Source organism: Rhinopithecus bieti, unplaced genomic scaffold (assembly GCF_001698545.2).
Source record: "Rhinopithecus bieti isolate Rb0 unplaced genomic scaffold, ASM169854v2 scaffold_37555, whole genome shotgun sequence".
Taxonomy (NCBI): domain Eukaryota; kingdom Metazoa; phylum Chordata; class Mammalia; order Primates; family Cercopithecidae; genus Rhinopithecus; species Rhinopithecus bieti.
This window is the reverse complement of record NW_016815947.1, coordinates 348709-370156: the sequence shown is the minus strand read 5'-3', so window position 1 is coordinate 370156 and position 21448 is coordinate 348709. Positions and strand designations below refer to the sequence as shown.

Sequence of the window (21448 nt, the reverse complement as noted above, 5' to 3'; positions counted from 1 at the left end):
ACTAGGCTACAAGCCCAGAGAGGGTAGCCATAGGGACCGGGCATTTCCTGCAGGCATGAAGTCCCCAGTAGATTCATGCAGATGCTGTGTGCTGTCTGACTTAGGAGACTGCTGGTTCTTGGCTGCTTTGCAAGCTCTGACCTTGCACCAGGACATCCTGAGCAGAGTTGTTCCCCTGAATCAGAGTTTCACTGAGAAGTATGCTGGCATCTTCCGGTTCTGGGTGAGTGTCTTCGCGGGCCCTCGGCCTGGAGGGAGCCATAGGAAAGAGCGTTCCCGGAGGACCATGTCTTCACCTTCTGGGCTGATCACCACTTGCAGCAGTCCTCATTCACCCAGGGCCACTCTCTCCCTCCAGTTCTGGCACTACGGGAACTGGGTTCCTGTGGTGATCGATGACCGCCTGCCTGTAAATGAATCTGGCCAGCTGCTCTTTGTCTCCTCCACCTACAAGAACTTGTTCTGGGGAGCACTTCTGGAAAAGGCCTATGCCAAGTAAGAAACCAGCAGAAATATCCCCCTTCCTATCGCTTCTTTTTCTCTCTCTCAATGTTGAAGGAGGGGAGTGGAGTCAGATAAAGTTTATGAAATGAGATCCTGAGGCATGTCTCAGTTGACATGGAAGTGACAACGTATTCAGAGTCTTTTAGGTAGGGGTCACCTCTTCTAAACCTGCATTCAAGAGTTTTGCCTTTCCCTAATGGATGGAATTAAGGGGGATAGGAGCTCTGAGTGTCTATTCTCTCCTTTGCTCCTGGGATGGAAGGTAGGAGTAGCAAGATACACCCAAAGAATACCTAAGCAAAGGTTTCACTTCTCATTCGGAACATCTAATCTACAGTTTAAATGCCCCTTCCTTTTGTTTTGAATGAAACTCTCTCAACCTAGAGATCACTGCTGTCCCCAGCAGCTAAGAGGCCTGGATGAAGGAGCAGCAGCAGGGGATCCACCTGCTTGGGTCCCTGTGGGGCAGCCTGATCATCAGCGGTCGGATTGTGGGCACAGCTTCAACCACACAACCGCAACATGAAAGTTTAAGAGTTTTTCATACCTACAGACCCTAGAGGGTACTTGGCATGCATGGAGGGCACATACACACTCATGCACACACACACAAATGCACACACACAAACACAGACACGTATGTACACACGTGCACACACATACACACACACATGCACACACACATGCACACACACAAACACATGCACACACACGTATATGCACACATGCACGTGGAAGTCAGGGAGCCCAGGCAGAAAGAGAGAAAATGGACCTGTGGTGGACCCATGCCTTTTCTTGAGTCCGGGGTGTTGTCCAAACAGGTTTCCCGTGAGCAGCTTTAATTGATAGGTTCAAAGCAAGCAGGCACTAGTTCCAGGAGATCTCACTGTGATTGACAGGTGGTCACTAAGTTCTCAGGCAAACATCTGAGTGGTCCATTTAAAGGAAGTGGTGGGAAAGAGGGGTTCCCAGTCTTCTAGGCAGGAGAGATGCCTCTAAGTTTTATCTATGACCATCAGCTGAAGCCACTCAGGATAGGTATGGTATTGGAAACTATGTCAGGGTTGCCTGAGCTCTGCTTTTGGTATGAGAAACTAAACTCCTATTTAAAAGTGGATGCTGAGGCCACATAAAATGATAAATACTCATGATACTTTTTCCTTTCATGTTTATTTCTTCCCTGGCTAGGCTTTCTGGTTCCTATGAAGACTTGCAATCAGGACAGGTGTCTGAAGCCCTTGTAGACTTCACTGGAGGGGTGACAATGACCATCAACCTGGCAGCAGCCCATGGCGACCTCTGGGACATCCTCACCAAAGCCACCTACAACAGAACCCTCATTGGCTGCCAGACCCACTCAGGGGTGAGACTGGGCTGCCACTGGCAGAATGTCCTCTTCTCCTGCACCCCTGCCTTCCATCAACCACCACTGCCCTCACCTGGGTGTGGGCTCAGGACCTCCACTCAGCTCCTGCTGCTGAGGTCCTGGTGTTCAAGCCAGAGCAGCAAGGCCAGGTGCAGTGGCTCACGCCTGTAATCCCAGCACTCTGGGAGGCTGAGGCGGGCAGATCACCTGGGGTCAGGAGTTCGAGATCAGCCTGGCCAGTATGGTGAAACCCCATCTCTACTGAAAATACAAAAATTAGCCGGGCATGGTGGTGATCACCTGTAATCCCAGCTATTTGGGAGACTGAGGCAGGAGAATCACTAAAACCCGGGAGGCGGAGGTTGCAGTAAGCCAAGATCATACCCTTGCACTCCAGCCTGGGCAACAAGAGAGAGATTCTGTTTTAAAAAACAAAAACAAAAAAACCAGAGCAGCAGTGTTGGGGCCTCAGGACAGGCAAGACACTAGGAAAAAGAAGATGATGTGCAGAGAAGGAAGCTAACAATTATTAAGTGCCAGCTTCATGCAAGGCACTTTCCACATCCTATTTGATAACAACTGAAACCATGGAACAGGAGTAGGAAGCTCTCAGTTCAGCCCTGCCTTCACTAATGGCCAGATGTGTCACCTCACACATTTACTCAGCAACTCTAAATAGAGTTTGTCCTCTGTAAAATGGAGGGTATGACGTGATCACTGCAGAATGGCTCACTTATTGAGAGGGTAGAATGAGACTATGGATACCAAAGAGCTTTGAAAACTGCAATGTACCATACCATGATTATCTCCCACACTTCTCTCCATAAACCCCTGCTCCAGCCAAACAAAGAGTTTTTCATACGTTACTCAAATAATAAGCTGTACATAACAGAAGACTGATCAGAACCTCTCTTGTCTCTGCAGAAGGAGAAGATTCTGGAAAATGGGCTGGTGGAAGGCCATGCCTATACTGTCACAGGAATCAGGAAGGTGGGTTGAGGTCGGCTGCTTGGTTTCCTTCTCAGCCTTGCCCTTCCCTCTCTGGGCCCTAGCTTATCTTGGTGGATTTAGTTTCTGCGCCATCTGGATAGTGAGTAAAGTCTTTGGTGGGTCCCTGTGCCTCTGCACCTATTTCCTGGGGTGAAGTGGTGGGTCCAGCCTTTGCCAACACCAGTGCATCATCCCAATCTCATCCCCTGGGGCAGCCCTCGGCCAACCATCCTCCCACCCTGCTGTACCTCACAACCCTTCCTTGAACTTTGCTTCACTCTGGGATGCCAAGAACAACCATTTCATCTGGTTCTTCCCTCCCAAATTTCTACTCCTCTCTCACATGCTTCTTTATGACCGTCTCCGCTGCTATCCATCTTTTGAGCTTTACTAGGCATTGAGAGGAAGATGCAACAGGCAGAACCTGCCTACAAAGGGCTTACAGTCAGGTATGGTCACAAACCATATCTGAAAATGAGGAGGAAGCAAAGTTGAAACTGAGAGAAGAAAGTGTAGATGAAAGACTTTAGGAATTCATGGATAAGAGAAAAGACCTCCATCGAGTTCGGTTGGGGAGAAGTCAGAAGAATCTCTTACAGGGGAGGTGACGTTGAGTTGGTCCTTGAAATAGGTAGATTTGTATGGGGCAAGAAGGGCATTCTGGTGGAGGGAGCAGTGTAAGCAAAGCATAGAGATAAGAAGTCAGCAGGTTTAAGTTAAAGAACCTCTGATATTCTCTAGAGGGCCTGACTCCTCCCAAGTCCTCCAATTTCCTTTAACTCTGTTTCAAATTTCTTGGACTCAATTCACACTTAAATTCTTCCTTCTAGATCTGAAACAACTATGTTGGTCTGTGTGCCCAGAGCTTTTAATTTATTTCCACATTTATTAACAAAATTTATACAACACTTACTGTGTGCTAAATGCTGTTTAACTGCCTTACAAATGTGGACTCATTTCACCCTCACAGCAATACTCTGAGTAGGTTGTGAACTCCAAGTATCTGAGACAGGTCTCGGTTAATTTAGAAAGTTTATTGTGCCAAGGTTGAGGATGCACGCCTTTAACACTGCCTCAGGAGGTCCTGACGACGTGCCCAAGGTGGTCAGAGAACAGCTTGGTTTTATAACATGAGACATCAATCAACATATGTGAGATGAACATTGGTTCCATCTGGAAAGGTGGGACAACTCGAAGCAGGGAGGGGGCTTCCAGGTCATAGGTAGATAAGAGACAAATGGTTGCATTCTTTCAAGTTTCTGTTAGTCTTTCCAAAGGAGGCAACCAGATATGCATTTATCTCAGTGAGCAGAGGGGTGGCTTTGAGTAGAATGAGAGGCAGGTTTGCCCTAAGCAGTTCCCAACTTGACTTTTCCCTTTAGATTAGTGATTTTGGGGTCCCAAGATTTATTTTCCTTTCACAAGATCTACTGGTTTCCTAAGGTTGCCACAACAAATTACCGTAAAATGTTGGCGGAGGGGAACTTGAAAACAACAGAAATGAATTTTCTCAGTTCCAAAGACCTGAAGTCTGAAGTCAAGGTGTGAGCAGGGGCATGCTCCCTCTGAAGGCTCTGGGGAAGAGTCGAATCCCTTCTTGCCTCCTCCACCTTCCAGTGGCTCCAGGTGTTCCTTGACTTGGTCTACATAACTCCAGTCTCTGCCTCCATCTTCACGTGGCCTTCTCTGTGTCCTCTCCCCTTCTCTTCTGACACTTGTCTTTGGATTTAGGACCCACCCTAATCCATAATTATCTCATCTCCAGGTCCTTAATTTAATTACATTTGCAAAGATCCTTTTTCCAAATAGGGTCACGTTCACAGGTTCTGAGTGTACGTATCCTCTTTGGGGAGGGAAGATCACCATTCAACCCACTATCATAGGTATGACTATTGACCTTATTTCACAGATCGGGAAACAGAGACACAGAGAGGTTAGGTGACTTGCCCTAGGTCTCACAGCTTGTAAGTACAAGAAGCAGAGCCACTTTCTCCTCTACCAGCTCTCTCTGGGCCTGTGATTTTCCACTGCAAGTGCTCAGCTCCAGGCCCGAGTCTCACTCAGCTCTCTGAAATGCTTGCACTCAGCCCGGCCACCTAAACTGCCTCTTGTTTTATGCAGGTGACCTGCAAACATAGACCTGAATATCTCGTCAAGTTACGGAACCCGTGGGGACAGGTGGAATGGAAAGGAGACTGGAGTGACAGGTGAACTTTGGGGACATCTTGGAGGGGTGAGAACGGATAGGTGTAGGCAAAGGAGGCTGCCATTCGCACGCAGATTCAAATGTGTGCTTCCTTTGGTCTTAGGCAGGATCAGGAAGCCTTCAGACTGGGAGGCTCAATCCCTCACATTTATAAGATGCTTTATGGTATATAGACTGCTTTCTCTTTCATTATAATAATTAAAGCTAATGTTTATTTGAGGGCTTGCCGGCACTGTGCTAACCTTTGAATTTTTATTATCTCATTTAATCCCCCAAACAACGCTATTACAAAGTAGATAGTTTGATCCCCATTTTACTAATAGAGAAACTTGGATTCATTGAATTGCCTAAGGTCATACAGCATGACTCAATCAAGGTCTTTGGTGCCTGGGTTCAGTGTCTCTCCCTGGCATGGTTCAGTACACTCCTGGGTTTGTTGAGTTAAAGGTAGACAGATTTGGATTGGACTCTACACTCTCATTACATATAGTAGCCTCTGGGCATTCTGATTAGATACGTACATTTAGGCTGTTTCTGCCTAATGGCAGCCCTAAAGAAATGTGGGTTTTGCAGGCTAGACACTGGCTGTAGGGCACAGGCAGAAAGGGAGGTCAAGTCCTAAAGCCCTTTGTTCTGTCATTATGAAGATTTATAATACTTAATCCTTTGCAGGTCTTTAGAGTCTACAAACATGTCCATATACACATTATCACTTAATCGTTTTTACATTGAAAAAATGAAGGCGTAGAAACATAAGTCGAATATTCCTTTTGATAAAATATGCTGCATTTTATTTGTTACACATTAGTAAACAGAGTTATTAGAGGAACTGGATCTATGTGGGAAAATGTCATCTAAGAAATACATAAATTTTAAAGTGTTACAGAAATCTAGCATCATATTGTTGCTGGTGGCGGTTTCTTTCACAGAGGAACAAGCACTGAAATTACAGATAGATGACGGGTAAAATTACAGTGTTGTTACTGCCTAGCTGTGTGATCTTAGTTCAGGCAAGCTTCTTAATTTCTTGGATCTAGAGGTATAGTGAATATCAAAATGATGAGCTTTTATTTTGTAGTGTTTAATCTGCTGTTAATCCCATCCAGTATATTTTTCATTTTAAATATTATATTTTCAATTCTAGAAATTCCACTTGAGATTATCTTCCATTTCTCCCCTTTTTATGTCTGTGTTTCTCTTGACATCCTTGAGAATATGGGGCACTTTTATAATAGCTGTTTTAATGTCCTTGTCTGCTAATTCCATCATCTCTCTCATTTCTATGGCGGTTTCTATGGACTATTTTTTTATTCATGGTCACGGATCATATTTCCTGCTTCTTCATAGGCTAATAACTTTTTATTGCATCCTGGACGTTGTAAATTTTAGTTTCAGAGTACTGAATTTTATCGTATTTCTTTAAGGAGTATTGGACTTTTCTTTTTAAAGTAGGTAGTTACATTGCTTAGGGATTGTTTTGATACTTTGAAGTTTTTAAGCACTTTTAGGGAAGGTCAAGACAAACCTTTGTGTTAGGGATAATTTGATTCCACTACTAAATTGTAGACCCTCTGGGATCTCTAGTAAAGATTCCATGTATTCAATGAAGTCTTTTGGCTGGACACGGTGGCTCACGCCTGTAATCCCAGCACTTTGGGAGGCCAAGGAAGGCAGATCATTTGAGGTTAGGAGTTCAAGACCAGCCTGGCCGACATGGTGAAACCACATCTCTACTAATAATACAAAAATTAGCCAGATGTGGTGGCATGTGCCTGTAATCCCAGCTGTTTGGGAGGCTGAGGCAGGAGAATTGCTTGAACCCGGGAGGTGGAGGTTGCAGTGAGCTGAGATCGCACCACTGCACTCCAGCCTACGTGGCAGAGTGAGAGTCTGTCTCAAAAATAAGTAAATAAATAAATAAAGTCTTTTAACTCTGTCTGGTGGGAATGCCTGAGATTCCCAGCACTGTGTCCTGCTTATGGTCCAGTCTTCGGGAGTTTCACTTTAAGAAAGCACAGATTAAAGCTCAGCCAAAGACGCAAGGGAACCCCTATGAAGTTTCCTGGAACTCCTTTTTTCGTGTAGCCCCCTCCTTTCAGATACTTTGTCCAGCAAATTCTGGCTATCTTGATCTCCCTGAACTCCAGATTCTGTCTCTTCCACTCAGCCCCACCGATATGTTCTTTTTTGAGTCCCTCTCCCTGTAACACTGGCCAGGAAATTACCTTCAGGAAGAAAGCCTAGGTGATGTTAGGGCTCGCCTCATTTGTTTCCAGCCTCCCAGGATCATGGACCCCTGTTGCCTGCTGTCCAGTATCTGAAAACAGTTTCAAATGTTACCTCTGACATTTAATAGATTTATGACTTCAAGCAAATGACCTAATCTCTCTTAACTTCAATTTCCTAATCTCTAAAATGATAACAACAAAGTTGTTGTTAGCCTTGAATGAAATAATGTATGTCAATAACCTAGCCAGCGCTTGGTTCATAGTAAGCTATCAATTAATGCTCATGCTACTGTGTGATATGGAATGGGAAATTTAGTTGTCTGAAGTAGTAGGAAAATAATAATAAATAATGATACTATAGAGCTTTTACTAAAGAATTTCTAGCATGCCCCCCACAAGCTTTTCATTCCCTTTTCTATTTTCAGTTCAAGTAAATGGGAGCTGCTGAGCCCCAAGGAGAAGATTCTGCTTCTGAGGAAAGACAATGATGGAGAATTCTGGTATTGGACTTGGGGACTTGGACAAATGTCCTGGCCTACATTTGAAAACCCATCCAGCAGACATTTACTGGATGCCTCGTGCGTGTCAGGAACCTCATGTACAGAGATCAATAAGGCACCATCCCTTTAGGAGCTCACGGTCTAGCAGGACAAACAGCGACTATAAATAAACGGTCACTGTCTCTGTGATAAGAGTAGAGGCCATTGGGGTGGAGCTCAGCGAGGGCTCAGCCAGCCTGTTTCCTCCTCTCTGGCTTCCTCTCTGCTCTCTTGCTCAATATATTCAAAAGAGGTTTTGCCTTTTTGTCCTGAAAAGGCCATGAGGTAGGAAGAGACTGCAGAGTCTTGCCATAGGTTAGGCCCCCGACCAGGGCCCTCCGGAGCAGAGGAACACTGCCATCCACGCTGGAGCTGCTCATCTCATTTTTTGAAAGGCCACCAAGGCATCCTGAGCTGACGCTGCTTCTAGGTGCCTGAAACGGGCCCCATCAGTTCTCCTTTGCTTTTGCTCACCACTGTTACTATGAATGTCAACCCTCGTTCCAAGGACTCTCCCCATTAACCATCCAGTACAGCCTGCCGCAGCCCTCTCCCTTTGGAAGGTCTTTCACTGAACTCAAGCCCTGCAAATTCCTGTTTTTTCCACTTTATGCTTAAGTAAACTGAGCAGCAGATAGCTTAAATAGAGTGTTGCAGCCCACAAGTTAGCAAGTAGGGGCAAAGATCTTCATTAATTAATGATTAAGAACTGATACGTAATTCTTACTGAACATTTATAGATAAAACAAATGACTAGTTAGCTTTGCCTTAATTCAGCTGCTATCACCATGATTCCAGAAACAGGAACATCTCCCCCAGTCAGCCATGTGGCCAGCTCCTTCCAGCCAGAGGGTGGGGCTTCTCAGTAGCTCCAACTCCCCACGATGGACCCTCACAGGGATCCAGCCAGCCCCTGCTTATGTGCCCATGGCCGACTCAGCGCTGCACAAGAGCTGGTGTCTTTGTCCATGAGATGGCTGGGATGCCCACTGCTTCGTCTCACCCTCCCCATGGGTCCTGATGACTAGGCGTTATCTGGTCCATCCTTTGTGCTTTTCCTTCTTCCTCTCCACAGGATGACACTGCAGGACTTTAAAACACATTTCGTGCTCCTGGTTATCTGTAAACTGACCCCAGGCCTATTGAGCCAGGAGGCGGCCCAGAAGTGGATGTACACCATGCGGGAGGGGAGATGGGAGAAGGGGAGCACAGCCGGTGGCCAGAGACAATTGCTGCAGGGTGAGCATGCGCACAGGAGCAGGGCTCTCAGAGTGAGGTTGTGGGCGGGGGTGTGAGGGTGACTGCATAGGTGGGTGCAGCGTGAATTCTGCACTGGCTGAGTGGGGAGGAGGCTTTATTTGCCTCAGTGTGTGCTGGGGCGCTGGGCTATGACCACAGGGAAGACAGGGCACCTTTGGTCGCAATGTGCACCAAGGCAGAGTCCTCTCAGTCAAGCTGCCAGCCTGTGGGGCTGCATCTTCCTGAAGGGTTGCCCTGTCCCTCAGCACCGGGGATCACAGGCACACAGGCATGGTAAAAGCAGGGGCAGGGGAGAATCTTTCTTTAGTTTTGGACAAGGCCACTGAAAACACCGAAGTAACCACCCCCTAGCTGGGCAGAATTGAAATAGAAATTGTATCAGGTCCTTTTGGAGCCTGGGAGAAACACAAACCCAGGTCTTCCCAGGCTCCCTAGATATGGGAGACAAACCTGTGTGGACTCGCAAGACGGGGCAGGTTTGGTGACCCTGTCCCTTCCTCCACTTTGGAAATAGTGAGCCATCCCTTTTGAAGGCAAGTCCTGTGGGGTGTGACCTCAGTAGGCCAGGGTGGCCTTAGCTCTGGAGTCCCCCTTTTGACACAGTATTTCCCCTGAAATCTGAAGTGACCTTAAGCTAAGGTTTTGCCTCGATTAAAATGCAAAAGCCCCTAGGATCATGGTCACCTCCCCAGGGAGTGAATACGATTGCTTACTCAGGTAGCACATGCTTGTGGGGTATAACACCTGGGCCAGGCACTGAGCAAGACAAAGAGGCTAAGTGTTGGGAACAACTCCAGTCAGTGTATCTGGAGAAGACCTCCAGATGGAAGAGCAAGGTGGGAGGGCATAGAGCCAAGGCTGAAGGGACCCCGACCCTGTCCCGATGGGCCTTAGGGTGGAAAAGGCCTCCAGGTAGAAGAGCAAGGTGGGAAGACATAGAGTCAAGGTTGAGGGGACCCTGACTCTGTCCCAGTGGATCTCAGGGTGTCAATCCTGGCAGAGGCACCCTCGGACTGTTCACCTCTTAGTGGTTCGGTGAGCAGGATGCTTGGGGATCCGGGGCCCATTCTCACCTTGCTGTGTTCTGCCCCAGGCACATTTTGGAAGAACCCGCAGTTCCTGCTGTCTGTTTGGAGGCCCGAGGAGGGCAGGAGATCCCTAAGACCCTGCAGCGTACTGGTGTCCCTGCTCCAGAAGCCCAGGCACAGGTGCCGCAAGCGGAAGCCTCACCTCGCCATTGGCTTCTACCTTTATAGGGTAGGTGGACCTCTGAACTACAGGGGCATGGGACCAAGCATGGGGGTCACCAACAGTTACCATGTCTTCCTGTTTCTTGTCTTCTTCACCGTATGTCTCTGTTCACAGACCTGGGTTTTCAAATCCAGGCTCTGTCCTTTAGGAACATGTGATTTAGAACAAGTCACCTTCTTGCACTAGGCCATCAGTTTCTACAGTGGCATTTAGGCAAAGGGGAGAATAAAAGAGGATTATGTGGTAGTGCTTGCTATTGTGCCTGGCACATAGTATAATCAATATTGGCTTCCTTTTCCTCTCCCCAAAAGCCAAGCATTCTTTCCCTCCCTCTTTTCCAGAAATTCCAATGATGGATTAAAATGTCACTGATAGAACAGCAGGTCTTGTGGGAGGGGACAGGGCTTCTGGGTAGAGCCTTGTATGTCAGCTGCTATTCGGGTTTTGGCTTATGAAAGAGCCAGATTCCCTGCCTAATGAGATCTCTCTCTTTTATTTTGTTTTGTTTTGTTTTTTAGGTGAACAAGGTGAGTTCTGCACTTGACCGGGTGGCCCTAGTTTGGGGTGATATCACATGTGGCCAAGCCTCCACGGGATTTAGTTAGACTGGAGCAGGCTTATACTGTGTAAGAAGCTATGATAATGCCTGATGATGAGAATGTCTGCCAACAGCCTGTGCGTGTATGAAAGTAAAGTGTATCTGTTAATCTTTTTTATCCAAACACCCCCAAGAGATCCTCATGCATCTATGGAAAATCTCAGAGCCTAGCATAGAACCAATGAACTTTAGAATTTATTGAATGCCTACACAAATACCTAGGGCTAATATTGAAGGCCGCCACGGCATAGGAAAGATGATAAATTACAATCTTGACTGGGTTATGAAACCCAAAATGAAACGGATTTGAAACATACAGGACATCAAAGACCATGCAGCCCACCTCCCTAGGGAGCAGGGACAAAGGCTTGGGGACGTGTGGCAGCAGCATGAGTAGAAGGACAAGAACACCTCCGTGCTTCAGCGGCTGTGCCAGCCAGGAGGGGTCAGGTGGGAAGGCCAAAGGGATCCCAGCTTCTGAGGGAGGCAGCTATTATTTTATTTCCCAGAGAAAACAGGAGTAAAATGCTTAATTTTCTCAGGTTGGATTGAATCGAGTAAAAGGATTATTGTAGAGAAACCGTTTTACACCGGGTCTTTTTTTGTTGTTTTTCTCGCAGGAACACTGAGCACTCTTAAATTTGCCTATTAATTTCAAAAGACAAAGTTATTTATGCCGTGCCTACTTCTAAATAGAATTTGGGTCAACCTACAATAAAAAGGTGTGAACAGAGGAAACCTGCAAATCAGTTACAAAATTTAAAAGCCATTAAAAAAGAACAAACGGCTGAGAATTAGGTAGGCAGTGGCTTCTACCAGGAAAACTAAACCCAGGACAGCTACTATGGATCATTATACAATTTAGCTCTGAGATTCCTAGTAGCCCACGGCAAAGAGGGCAATTGGATGATTCCCTAGTTCTCTTGTCTCATAAAAGAATGCCTACATCATCAGGATATGTATTTTATTTCCCAAACATTGAGGAATTTGCTATATATCTGTTTATGTGGGTAGGTGATGTCTTTGTTTGCAGTTGTGTATAAACTGGAGAGAGGATCCTGGTATGGGTCTCCTCTCCCTCTGTAGCCCTGAGTGAGAACAAAGGGGAGAGGAAGCACGAGAGAAAAATAGGGAGAGATGGAGAAACAAATGAGGCAGAGAGAGAGAGAGAGAGAGAGAAGAGAGAGAGAGAGACAGAGAGAGACAGAGGACAGAGAGACAGAGAGAGAGAGAGAGAGAGAGAGAGGAGAATATGAATCAGATAAAACAAAGCAGATACCCCAGAAATGTCGGAACAAGAGCCCTGATTCGGGTCTTCCAAGCTCTTGCCCAGTTCTCTTTGTCCTTTACAAGGGTGTTTTCCCTGAGATGACACGGAATGCCAGCTTATCTATGTGTAGCTGTGTGCTGTAGGTGGGGAGGTGGTGATGTTCCATCTGTATCTGACCATAAGTCATGCTACATCACATACATGGAGGCAGCATCAGGAAGGGTAAAGAACAGGAGCATTGGAACTCAGCTGTCCTGAATTCCCATGAGGCTGGGACTGTAACCAGCTGGTGACGCTGGGCAGATAATCTCACCTGTCTAAGCCTCAGAGCCCTCAACTGTAAAATGGAAATGGCAGGCACAGGGACGTTCCTCACATCATTTAGTGCTGGTGTTGTTTTTAAGGTAAGTCAAATCAAATGACATGTGTTTGTGTAATCCCTGATAGGTCCCAACAGAGGTGCAGCCCTCCACACACATATTCTGGTTTTTCCTTCCCTCTCCACTTGTTTCATCCTCCACTGGGGCACATTGGATTTGGCAGAGCAGGGGCCACCTTAGTCCTGGCTCAGAGCTTTGAGGGCCTCAGGCCTGGCCACAGCCCTGGGTCATCACCTCCCCTGCTGTTCTTCTATCCTCTACCCACAGTACCATGACGACCAGAGGAGACTGCCCCCCGAGTTCTTCCAGAGAAACACTCCTCTGAGCCAGCCTGATAGGTTTCTCAAGGAGAAAGAAGTGAGTCAGGAGCTGTGTCTGGAACCAGGGACGTACCTCATCGTGCCCTGCGCATCGGAGGCCAACCAAAAGTCAGAGTTCATCCTCAGGGTCTTCTCCAGGAAGCACATCTTTTAGTAAGGACACAAGGTCTCTCCTAGAGGGTGGGGACCACTTGGATGAGAACAGGCAAGGAGGGCAAGGTTGGAAATGGCAGAGACCAGGGTCTCTGCTGCTGAGACAGAAGAGAGATGGGGAGAGCAGGAGACCAGGTGACTTTCTGCATGGAGAACATCCATCCCTCCCATTCCTTTCCACCCTCTTTCCACTCACAAACTAACGCCATGCTAGACGTTAGAGAGAAAAAGATAAAACACACATGGCTCCTGCCCCGCTGAAGTTCAAGGTCTGGAAAGAACACGGATATATGAGCAGTTATTGATCTTCCAGTGCACCCAGTGTAAGCATTTTGTATGCACAGGGTGTTATTTTTACAAGATCCTCAAGGAGGAGAATTTGAACCAACTCCCATGGTCCTGGGGGAAGCAGGAGTGGCTTCAGTGAGAGGGTGACTATTAAAAGATGCATAAGGGGTTGCTCAAATGAGGGGAGGCTGTCATGAACTAGCAGGCTTCCATTCGGCTACTGTATCCAGTTGAATTAATGTGCACATATCCCAACTAAACATATTATTTTGCCTACGATTGTTTTACCTGCCAGGTTTTGTGGGTTTTTTTGTTTTGTTTGTTTGTTTTTTATGTTTCGGCTGCAGGTAGTTTGACTTGATCTCAGGCAGGCCCCAATGCCATGTCAGACCACTAAGTCTCATGCTCATCTTTTAAGACTAGTTAGATGAGGGTGCAGGGAATTACAAGCAGTGTGCTGTGCACATGGCTGGAATGTATACTTCAAGGGGAAGCAGGAGGTGAGGTGTGAGAGCTAGGTGGGCCCTTGTGGTGCCTCAGTGAAGGAACATGGAAGACAAGCTCCCAGGAGAGGGGGAAGATTGGCCAAGAAATTCCCAAGAGGAAACTCTGGGTTGTTTGTTTGTTTGTTCTCAGTGAAATTGGCAGCAATTCTGGTGTCATCTTCTCGAAGGTGAGTAGTCTGGTGGAATTCCATGTGGCTGGGACTGCTTTCCAAGACAAGATGTTGGGTTTCTCCCTTCAAGTTAAGGAGTCAGGGGAGGAGATATGCAGATCCTTACAGACCCTGTTCTATGGCAAACATTACCCGTTGTATCCTAACAGTACCCGGGCTTTGCTGTTTTTGCACCAACAAAGAGTAGAGAACTACCCTTCTGATCAGGTCCTTGTCACTGAGGGTCCAGAGCCCTGGCTGTATGAGTTACATGTCTACTTTCTTCTGCTTCTCTTTATCTGGTATTTCTTTTGTCCATTTCACTGTTTGTGATTTCCCCAAAGTCAGGGAAAATTGGAGAAGCAAGAGCTGTTTATAAATGCTATGGTGTAAAATTAAAGACAATGCAAAGTCAAGCTCATGGTTTTCAGAAGCCTAGAAGCCATGAGACATTAGGGTGTGCACAAAAGTCCATTTATACAGGTGAATAATTGTGTCTTTCTATGTGTCTCTTCCTATAGGAGATAGAAGACCAAAATGAAGGGCAGAATGAATTCTTCACCAAATTCTTTGAAAAGGTTAGTTGAACAGGTATGGTGGGGGCAGGGGGTTGGGAAGAGCAGGGGACAAAGTGGAGCATATAATTTTATAAAGTATAGGTTTGCATCTGCTTAAGGCTGCATAGAAACTGTGATTTAAGGCTACCTATTCCCCAAACTGCCACTTTCTATCAAAGTCCTCAAGTTTTTAGACAAATGAGTAGAGCCATTGTCTGGAAGTCTCCTGTAAAATGATTCTCTGTTCTTGGAAGCTGCATTGATTAGTTGTGGGGAAAGCAACTGTAATATTTCATCCCTGAGAACATGGGATATAGCAGAGTAGAGTGTCAGAGTTGGGAGTAGGATGGGGGAGGGGGGTGCAGAGCATGACAATGACAAGCCCTGGGGGCCTTGGGGAGGGCTATTGGAGGGGAGCCCATGGAGAAGGGGCCCTTGAGTGGTCACCAGGAGAGGAGGTGGGACTGATAAGAAGGGGGAGGGCCTGGGACACACACTTGGTCTCTGCGGCTTCTTCCCTTGGACTGACCCAGATGTGAGTCCAGCAAGGGCTGATAGTATGAGTGCAGGGCTCTGGAGACCACGCTGTTCTAACCTGCAAGACACTTAGGAATAGGGTGAGAAACATACTGGAAATCGTCTGATATTTGAGTAATGTCACTAAAACAGAGAACATGAGCCCCTTATGTTAGTGATATTCCTGATTTAAAGTCACAATTTACCTGCCTTGCCCATCTGGAATTTTGTTTAATGTAGCTGGAGAGGATAAATCAGAATCTTATATGTATTGTTTATTAAAGTTTTCCTCCATACCAGTGGTTTCCAAACATTTGATGCTGCAATCCTTTTATCAAACGAAGTCGCATAGAGAATCCCAATATATATAAAACAACTAAAAATTGCATATTATGAATATGCCTCAGTTTTAAAAATTCAGATGTTTGATACTTATATTTCATTGATATATTTTAAAATCAAATGTTCATATAAAGAGTTTCTTTTAATAAACTCTAAGGTTAAAATCTGGAGTTTTGACTGATGACGTTTTATTGAGAATGAAATTCAAACCAAATTGTTGACTAAACTTCAGAAGCACCTGGATAGCACCTTTGAGAATCACTGTTCTCTATAAACCTACTGAAAAGTCATGCTCTGCCAGGGTTCTCTGGGGTTGGCACCCAGTTAAAAAGCATTGTGAAGTTCTTAGGAAATCCCAGTTTAATTTCGTGGCAGGTCATGTGACCCTTCTGCCATCTAATGAGCCTTCAGTAACAGTTATTTTTTCTTGCCAATCTGCTTTCTATTCAGTATCCAGAAATTAATGCAGTTCAATTGCAGAACATCCTGAACCAGATGACCTGGTCACGTAAGTGTTTTAGAGCCATTCTGTAGGACTCAGAGGGGATGCAACTTTTCTAAACTCTGGCTTTGTTTCTCTTTCCCTTGGTGGGATGTATGAATTACTGAGCACTGGTCTTAACTGTGGCTATATTTTACACAAGGGTGGATTATGTGATCTGAAAAAGCAGTAAGGAAATGTATGCAGCTTTGAAAATAATTATTATTTTGCTTACTTTGGGTATAGAGATATATGGCAGTGAAAATGAAGATTCCTGCCATTTTGTCAGAAAGGAATAACTGAGTACCTCCTTCTTGGCATATCAGTTCCATGTGGAAGAACTGCACCCATTTCCTCAACCTGGGATATAAATATTAAGTATTAACTAGCCTACCCAGGGAACTGTCCGATGAACTCATGTTAAATTGATCAAGCTATAAAACTCTGGAAGGAGAGCACACACCACCTAGAAGAACTGCAAATGGGTAGCGCGGAGGCTTTCATCTGAAGCCTGGGATAAATTATTAGAAACGCTTGAAGTCCATATAACATATTTTATACCTATATTTGGAGTGAGAAGAACATGGAAGAAACAGGCTGATTTCTCCAGGGAGACGAATGAACTTCAAAGTAAAAAAAGTAAAACAACCAGAGTGTTTGCTACCAAAGTTAGATGATTGCTTCTTCTTTCTATGAAGCCAAGATTTCAAATCCAGACAAATTACTGTCCTGGCTGTTGTGTGATTCAGGGTTTGAAAGAATTTGCAGAAGGCTTCTCAAAGCCAAATTCAGTTATCAGTAAAACAGGCAGAGGGAAGACTCTAGGAATTGTAGAACATAAGACTCCCCCTCCCGGCTGAAAATAAATTCTAGGTTCATTCTAGGGAAATTACCTAGAAGAAATGGCTTGTGCACATTTAAAAGTTTTTAAAGGCCTCGATTGCATATATACAAAATGGTTTTCCAAAGCATTTATGAACAAATTGCTTTCATTTAGTCATATGAGAGGGTTCTAGATGGATAGATCAGAGAAATACTGTAGATTTTGGCAAGATATTTGGTGAGTCTCCCATGATAAATGATAAAACGTGAATTGGAAAACAATAATAGTAGATGTATTTACAACAAATCTTATCACCATTCTCAAGAGTTATACAAATATAAAACTAGAGGGATAATTCTATCCAGTTACAGGCAAGAGTCTATATGCTTAGATGTTTAGATGAGAGTTCTTAAATTCCATCTGCCCTTGGTCCTGTTTGTTTCCCCAATTTTTATTAATGTCTTGGAAGAAGACATGGAATATAGGCTTATTGGAGCTGCAGATGGCACAAAGCTGGGAGAAATCATTAATATAATAGATAGCAGAATTGAAATTCAGAATGTTTTCAACAAGCTGTGCCCAAACCAAAAAGATGAAATGTAGTCAGGAAGATAATAAACCACTGCCATTTTGATGTAGACCATTTTAAAATGGTAGCGCAAGTTCTTAACAGAAGAGGCCTCATTTTTGTGGCAGTTTATGTGAAAGATATTTGGTTAATTTAGTTGACCTCTAGCTAACATGAACTAATGGTTTCAAGTTGCTGCTAAATAAGCTCTTACAAATTCAGGCTGCATTTAATGGGAGCATTTAGATGAGTGTTTTAAAAATTGTGTTCCTGGAAACGTTAGAAACCAAGAGGTTTAGTAAGTGTTCCATGAAATAAAAGAGGTTAGCTTCTGTGGTCAATTGTACTTAGGTCTTCAGTACCTCACATACAGTAAAGTGCATGGCGAATGAAGAAAAGCATCAATAGATGCAAAGTATCCTACATTTCTTTGACCACAAAACTCTTTCTCTGCAGAAAATCTACTTTGAAACATAATTTGGGAAATGCTGACTGAAAACTGAAAGTGATAGGTGTACTGTATTCTGTTCAATCAAATTGCATCTGGAAGACTGTGTTCAAATCTTGATACCATATTTCAGAGAGATACTGGCAAAATCTAGGGCTCAGAAAAGGGTATCGAGGGTTTAGAAACCATTGCATCTGAGGAGTAGTTTGGGAAATATTCAGATGTTTAGAAGCAAAAGCAGAAGTCAAAGAAGAGACAAATACCTTTTATGCTTTTCTGGAGGTGAAACTAGGACCAGTGAGCCACTATTATAGGAGGTTCCTTTGGACTTAATGAAAGAAGTTTCTCCTGACTGAAGCTCTGCACCCATGTGAAAAAGTGAGCACCTGTAACTGACAGACCATCCACTAAGAAACCTGGGGAGAGCTGGGCGCTGTGGCTCACTCCTGTTATCCCAGCACTTTGGGAGGCTGAGATGGGCGGATTACTTGAGGTCAGGAGTTTGAGACCAGCCTGGCCAACATGGTGAAACCCTGTCTCTACCAAAAATATAAAAAATTAGCCGAATATGGTGACGCACTCCTGTAATCCCAGCTACTCAGGAGGCTGAGGCAGGAGAATTGCTTGAACCCAGGAGGCAGAGGTTGCAGTGAGCCAAGATTGTGCCACTCCAACCTGGGCGACAGAATGAGGCTCCAAAAAAAAAAAAGAAAGAAAGGAAGAGACAGAGAGAGAGAGAGAAGGAAAGAAGAAGGAGAAGGAGAAGGAGAGAGAACGAAAGAAAGAGAGAGAGAGAGAAAAAGAAAGAGAGAAAGAAAGAGGGAGGGAGGGAAGGGAAGGAAGGAAGGAAGGAAGGAAGGAAGGAAGGAAGGAAGGAAGGAGAGAAAGAAGAAAGGAAAAGAAAAGAAAGGTTTACAAGAGCCTTTGCAAAAGCCTTGGGACCCTATGTTTTCCATTTAATAACTAGGTGGTGGCTGCCCCCATGCACAGATCAGGAAACCAGCAGTAAGGGAAGTTAAACAACATGCCACAAACTCAGCTGTCCTGTTTCTCAGCCCTGCAATTTTTCTAGCAAACGCACTCCCTTTCTAAGTGGATAATTGTAATCAATGTTTGATCATCCATACTATGGAGAGGCATATTGAATAGATAGCCTAAGGGGGATTGTAAAAACATAAACAGTCTGCAGAAACCGAGACAGTGCAGGATTAGGTGTACAGGCATGGGGCAGGTCCCAGCTCTGTCACCAGCTGTATGAACTTGAATAAGATCAGACCCTTTCGAAAGAAGGAAGGAAGGAAAGAAGGAAAGGGAAGGAAAGAAGGAAGGAAGGAAGGAAGGAAGGAAGGAAGGAAGGAAGGAAGGAAAGAAAGAAGGAAAGAAGGAAACCTGAGGAAAGAATCCCCCAATTCGGGTGGGAGCTTGAACAAGTTGACCTCTTGGATCTCTTTGAGATTTGGGAGTTTGACTCTGTGATCCTGGCCCTCCCTAGGTACAAAGGGCGTGTTCATTTGGCCCTCTGTGTAAGCAAACCCAAGCCATACCAGGCGTCCCCTACAGCATTTGACTTTCTCCATGGGTGTAGGAATGACCATCAGCCCCCGTCTCTACTGCCTTCCGTTCTCACTCTTCCCAGCCCACGTACGTTGTGGTCATCAGACCCTACAGCTGGCCCACGCAGCACTGCCTCCTCCTGCTCAGAAAAGGGGTGTGCAGACCTGGGGCCAGTCCCCATGTGAACTCTTTCTGCTCCTTCACAGGTCTGGGGAGCAGACAGCCCTTCTTCAGCCTGGAAGCCTGCCAGGGTATCCTGGCCTTATTGGACGTATCCTTTCAAGTTTGTGGGTGGATGCTTGCTGTCGGTTGAGAGCTTCACTCTGGAGCTAGACAGAGTGGATTTGAATCCCAACCCCAACCCTTACTCATTGTGGGATACTGGACAAGTCACTGAACTTCATTATGCATCCAGATGCTCATCTGAAGTGTGGAGAGAGTGTTGAAATTTACTTGGTAGGATTAATGTGGGAATGCAAATGAGATAATACAGGTAAAATGCTGGGGTCAGAGCTATCATCTAATAGGTGACCAATATTAGCCATCCATCACAATAATGTCATTTCCTGAGAATGAGGATGAGGCAGCTAGAAGGTGGTGGTTAGTAACAGCTCTCCAGGTTTACAAGAGCCTTTGCAAAAGCCCTGGGACCCTATGTTTTCCATTTAATAACTAGGTGGTGGCTGCCCCCATGCACAGATCAGGAAACCAGCAGTAAGGGAAGTTAAACAACATGCCACAAACTCAGCTGTCCTGTTTCTCAGCCCTGCAATTTTTCTAGCAAACGCACTCCCTTTCTAAGTGGATAATTGTAATCAATGTTTGATCATCCATACTATGGAGAGGCATATTGAATAGATAGCCTAAGGGGGATTGTAAAAACATAAACAGTCTGCAGAAACTGAGACAGTGCAGGATTAGGTGTACAGGCATGGGGCAGGTCCCAGCTCTGTCACCAGCTGTATGAACTTGAACAAGATCAGGCCCTCTCCAAGTGCTCATTTCATCAACTAGAACATGGGGGAGTTAATGCCAACCTCACCTGCTACAGGTGAAGTGTGTAACTCAGTGATGGATTCATGGTGAGGGCTCAAACAGAGATGGGGTGTGGTGGTACTTTGACCTAATGTCTCTGATGCTAGGGGTATCTGGGCATGGTCTACAAAGCCAGCCATTAAACTTAAAAAAATGTAAAAGGCATCCTTAGCCACCCTGTGCCTGACTCCTTCCATAGCGGGTTTTTAAAACAATAATGAAAAACGGTTACTATTTTTTAAATTTAAATCACATAAAATTGGCCATGTCAAAATATCCTGCCTCAATATGAACAGACACTTTTCAAAAGAAGACATTTATGCAGCCAACAGACACGTGAAAAAATGCTCGTCATCACTGGTCATCAGAGAAATGCTAATCAAAACCACAGTGAGATACCATCTCACACCAGTTAGAATGGCAATCACTGAAAAATCAGGAAACAACAGATGCTGGAGACGATATGGATAAATAGGAATGCTTTACACTGTTGGTGGGAGTATAAACTAGTTCAACCATTGTGGAAGACAGTGTGGCGATTCCTCAAGGATCTAGAACTAGAAATACCATTTGGCCCAGCCATCCCATTACTGGGGATATACCGAAAGGATTATAAATCATACTGCTATAAAGACACATGCACATGTATGTTTATTGCGGCACTAGTCACAATAGCAAAGACTTGGAACCAACCCGAATGTCCATCAATGATAGACTGGATTAAGAAAATGTAACATATATACACCATGGAATACTATGCAGCGATATAAAAGGATGAGTTCATGTCCTTTGCAGGGACATGGATGCAGCTGGAAACCATCATTCTGAGCAAACTATCGCAAGGACAGAAAACCAAACACCACATGTTCTCACTCATAGGTGGGAAATGAACAATAAGAATACTTGGACACAGGGCGGGGAACATCACACCCTGGGGCCTGTTGGGGGGGGTGGGAGGCAGGGGGAGGGATAGCGACAGGAGAAATACCTAATGTAAATAACAAATTAATGGGTGCAGCAAACCAACATGGCACATGTATACCTATGTAACAAACCTGCACGTTGTGCACATGTACCCTAGAACTTAAAGTTTATATATATATATATATATATATA

General features: G+C 45.1%; 1 protein-coding gene across 5 annotated transcripts in view; it reads left to right on the top strand.

Moving 5' to 3' along the window:
- Window positions 1-21448, top strand: part of CAPN14 (calpain 14) — a 59687-nt gene that overhangs the window by 32127 nt on the left and 6112 nt on the right. For 3 of the 5 annotated variants that reach the window (XM_017854210.1, XM_017854212.1, XM_017854211.1), the window contains 14 exons: window positions 105-223; window positions 359-495; window positions 1693-1867; window positions 2795-2860; window positions 4982-5067; window positions 7720-7794; window positions 8909-9072; window positions 10187-10350; window positions 10863-10871; window positions 12860-13065; window positions 13990-14026; window positions 14530-14586; window positions 15874-15931; window positions 19504-19568. In XM_017854210.1, the coding sequence (XP_017709699.1) occupies window positions 105-223; window positions 359-495; window positions 1693-1867; window positions 2795-2860; window positions 4982-5067; window positions 7720-7794; window positions 8909-9072; window positions 10187-10350; window positions 10863-10871; window positions 12860-13065; window positions 13990-14026; window positions 14530-14586; window positions 15874-15931; window positions 19504-19568 (1418 nt within the window). The remainder of the gene's footprint in view (window positions 1-104; window positions 224-358; window positions 496-1692; window positions 1868-2794; window positions 2861-4981; window positions 5068-7719; window positions 7795-8908; window positions 9073-10186; window positions 10351-10862; window positions 10872-12859; window positions 13066-13989; window positions 14027-14529; window positions 14587-15873; window positions 15932-19503; window positions 19569-21448) is intronic. The other 2 variants (XM_017854213.1, XM_017854214.1) reach the window with 1 other exon arrangement.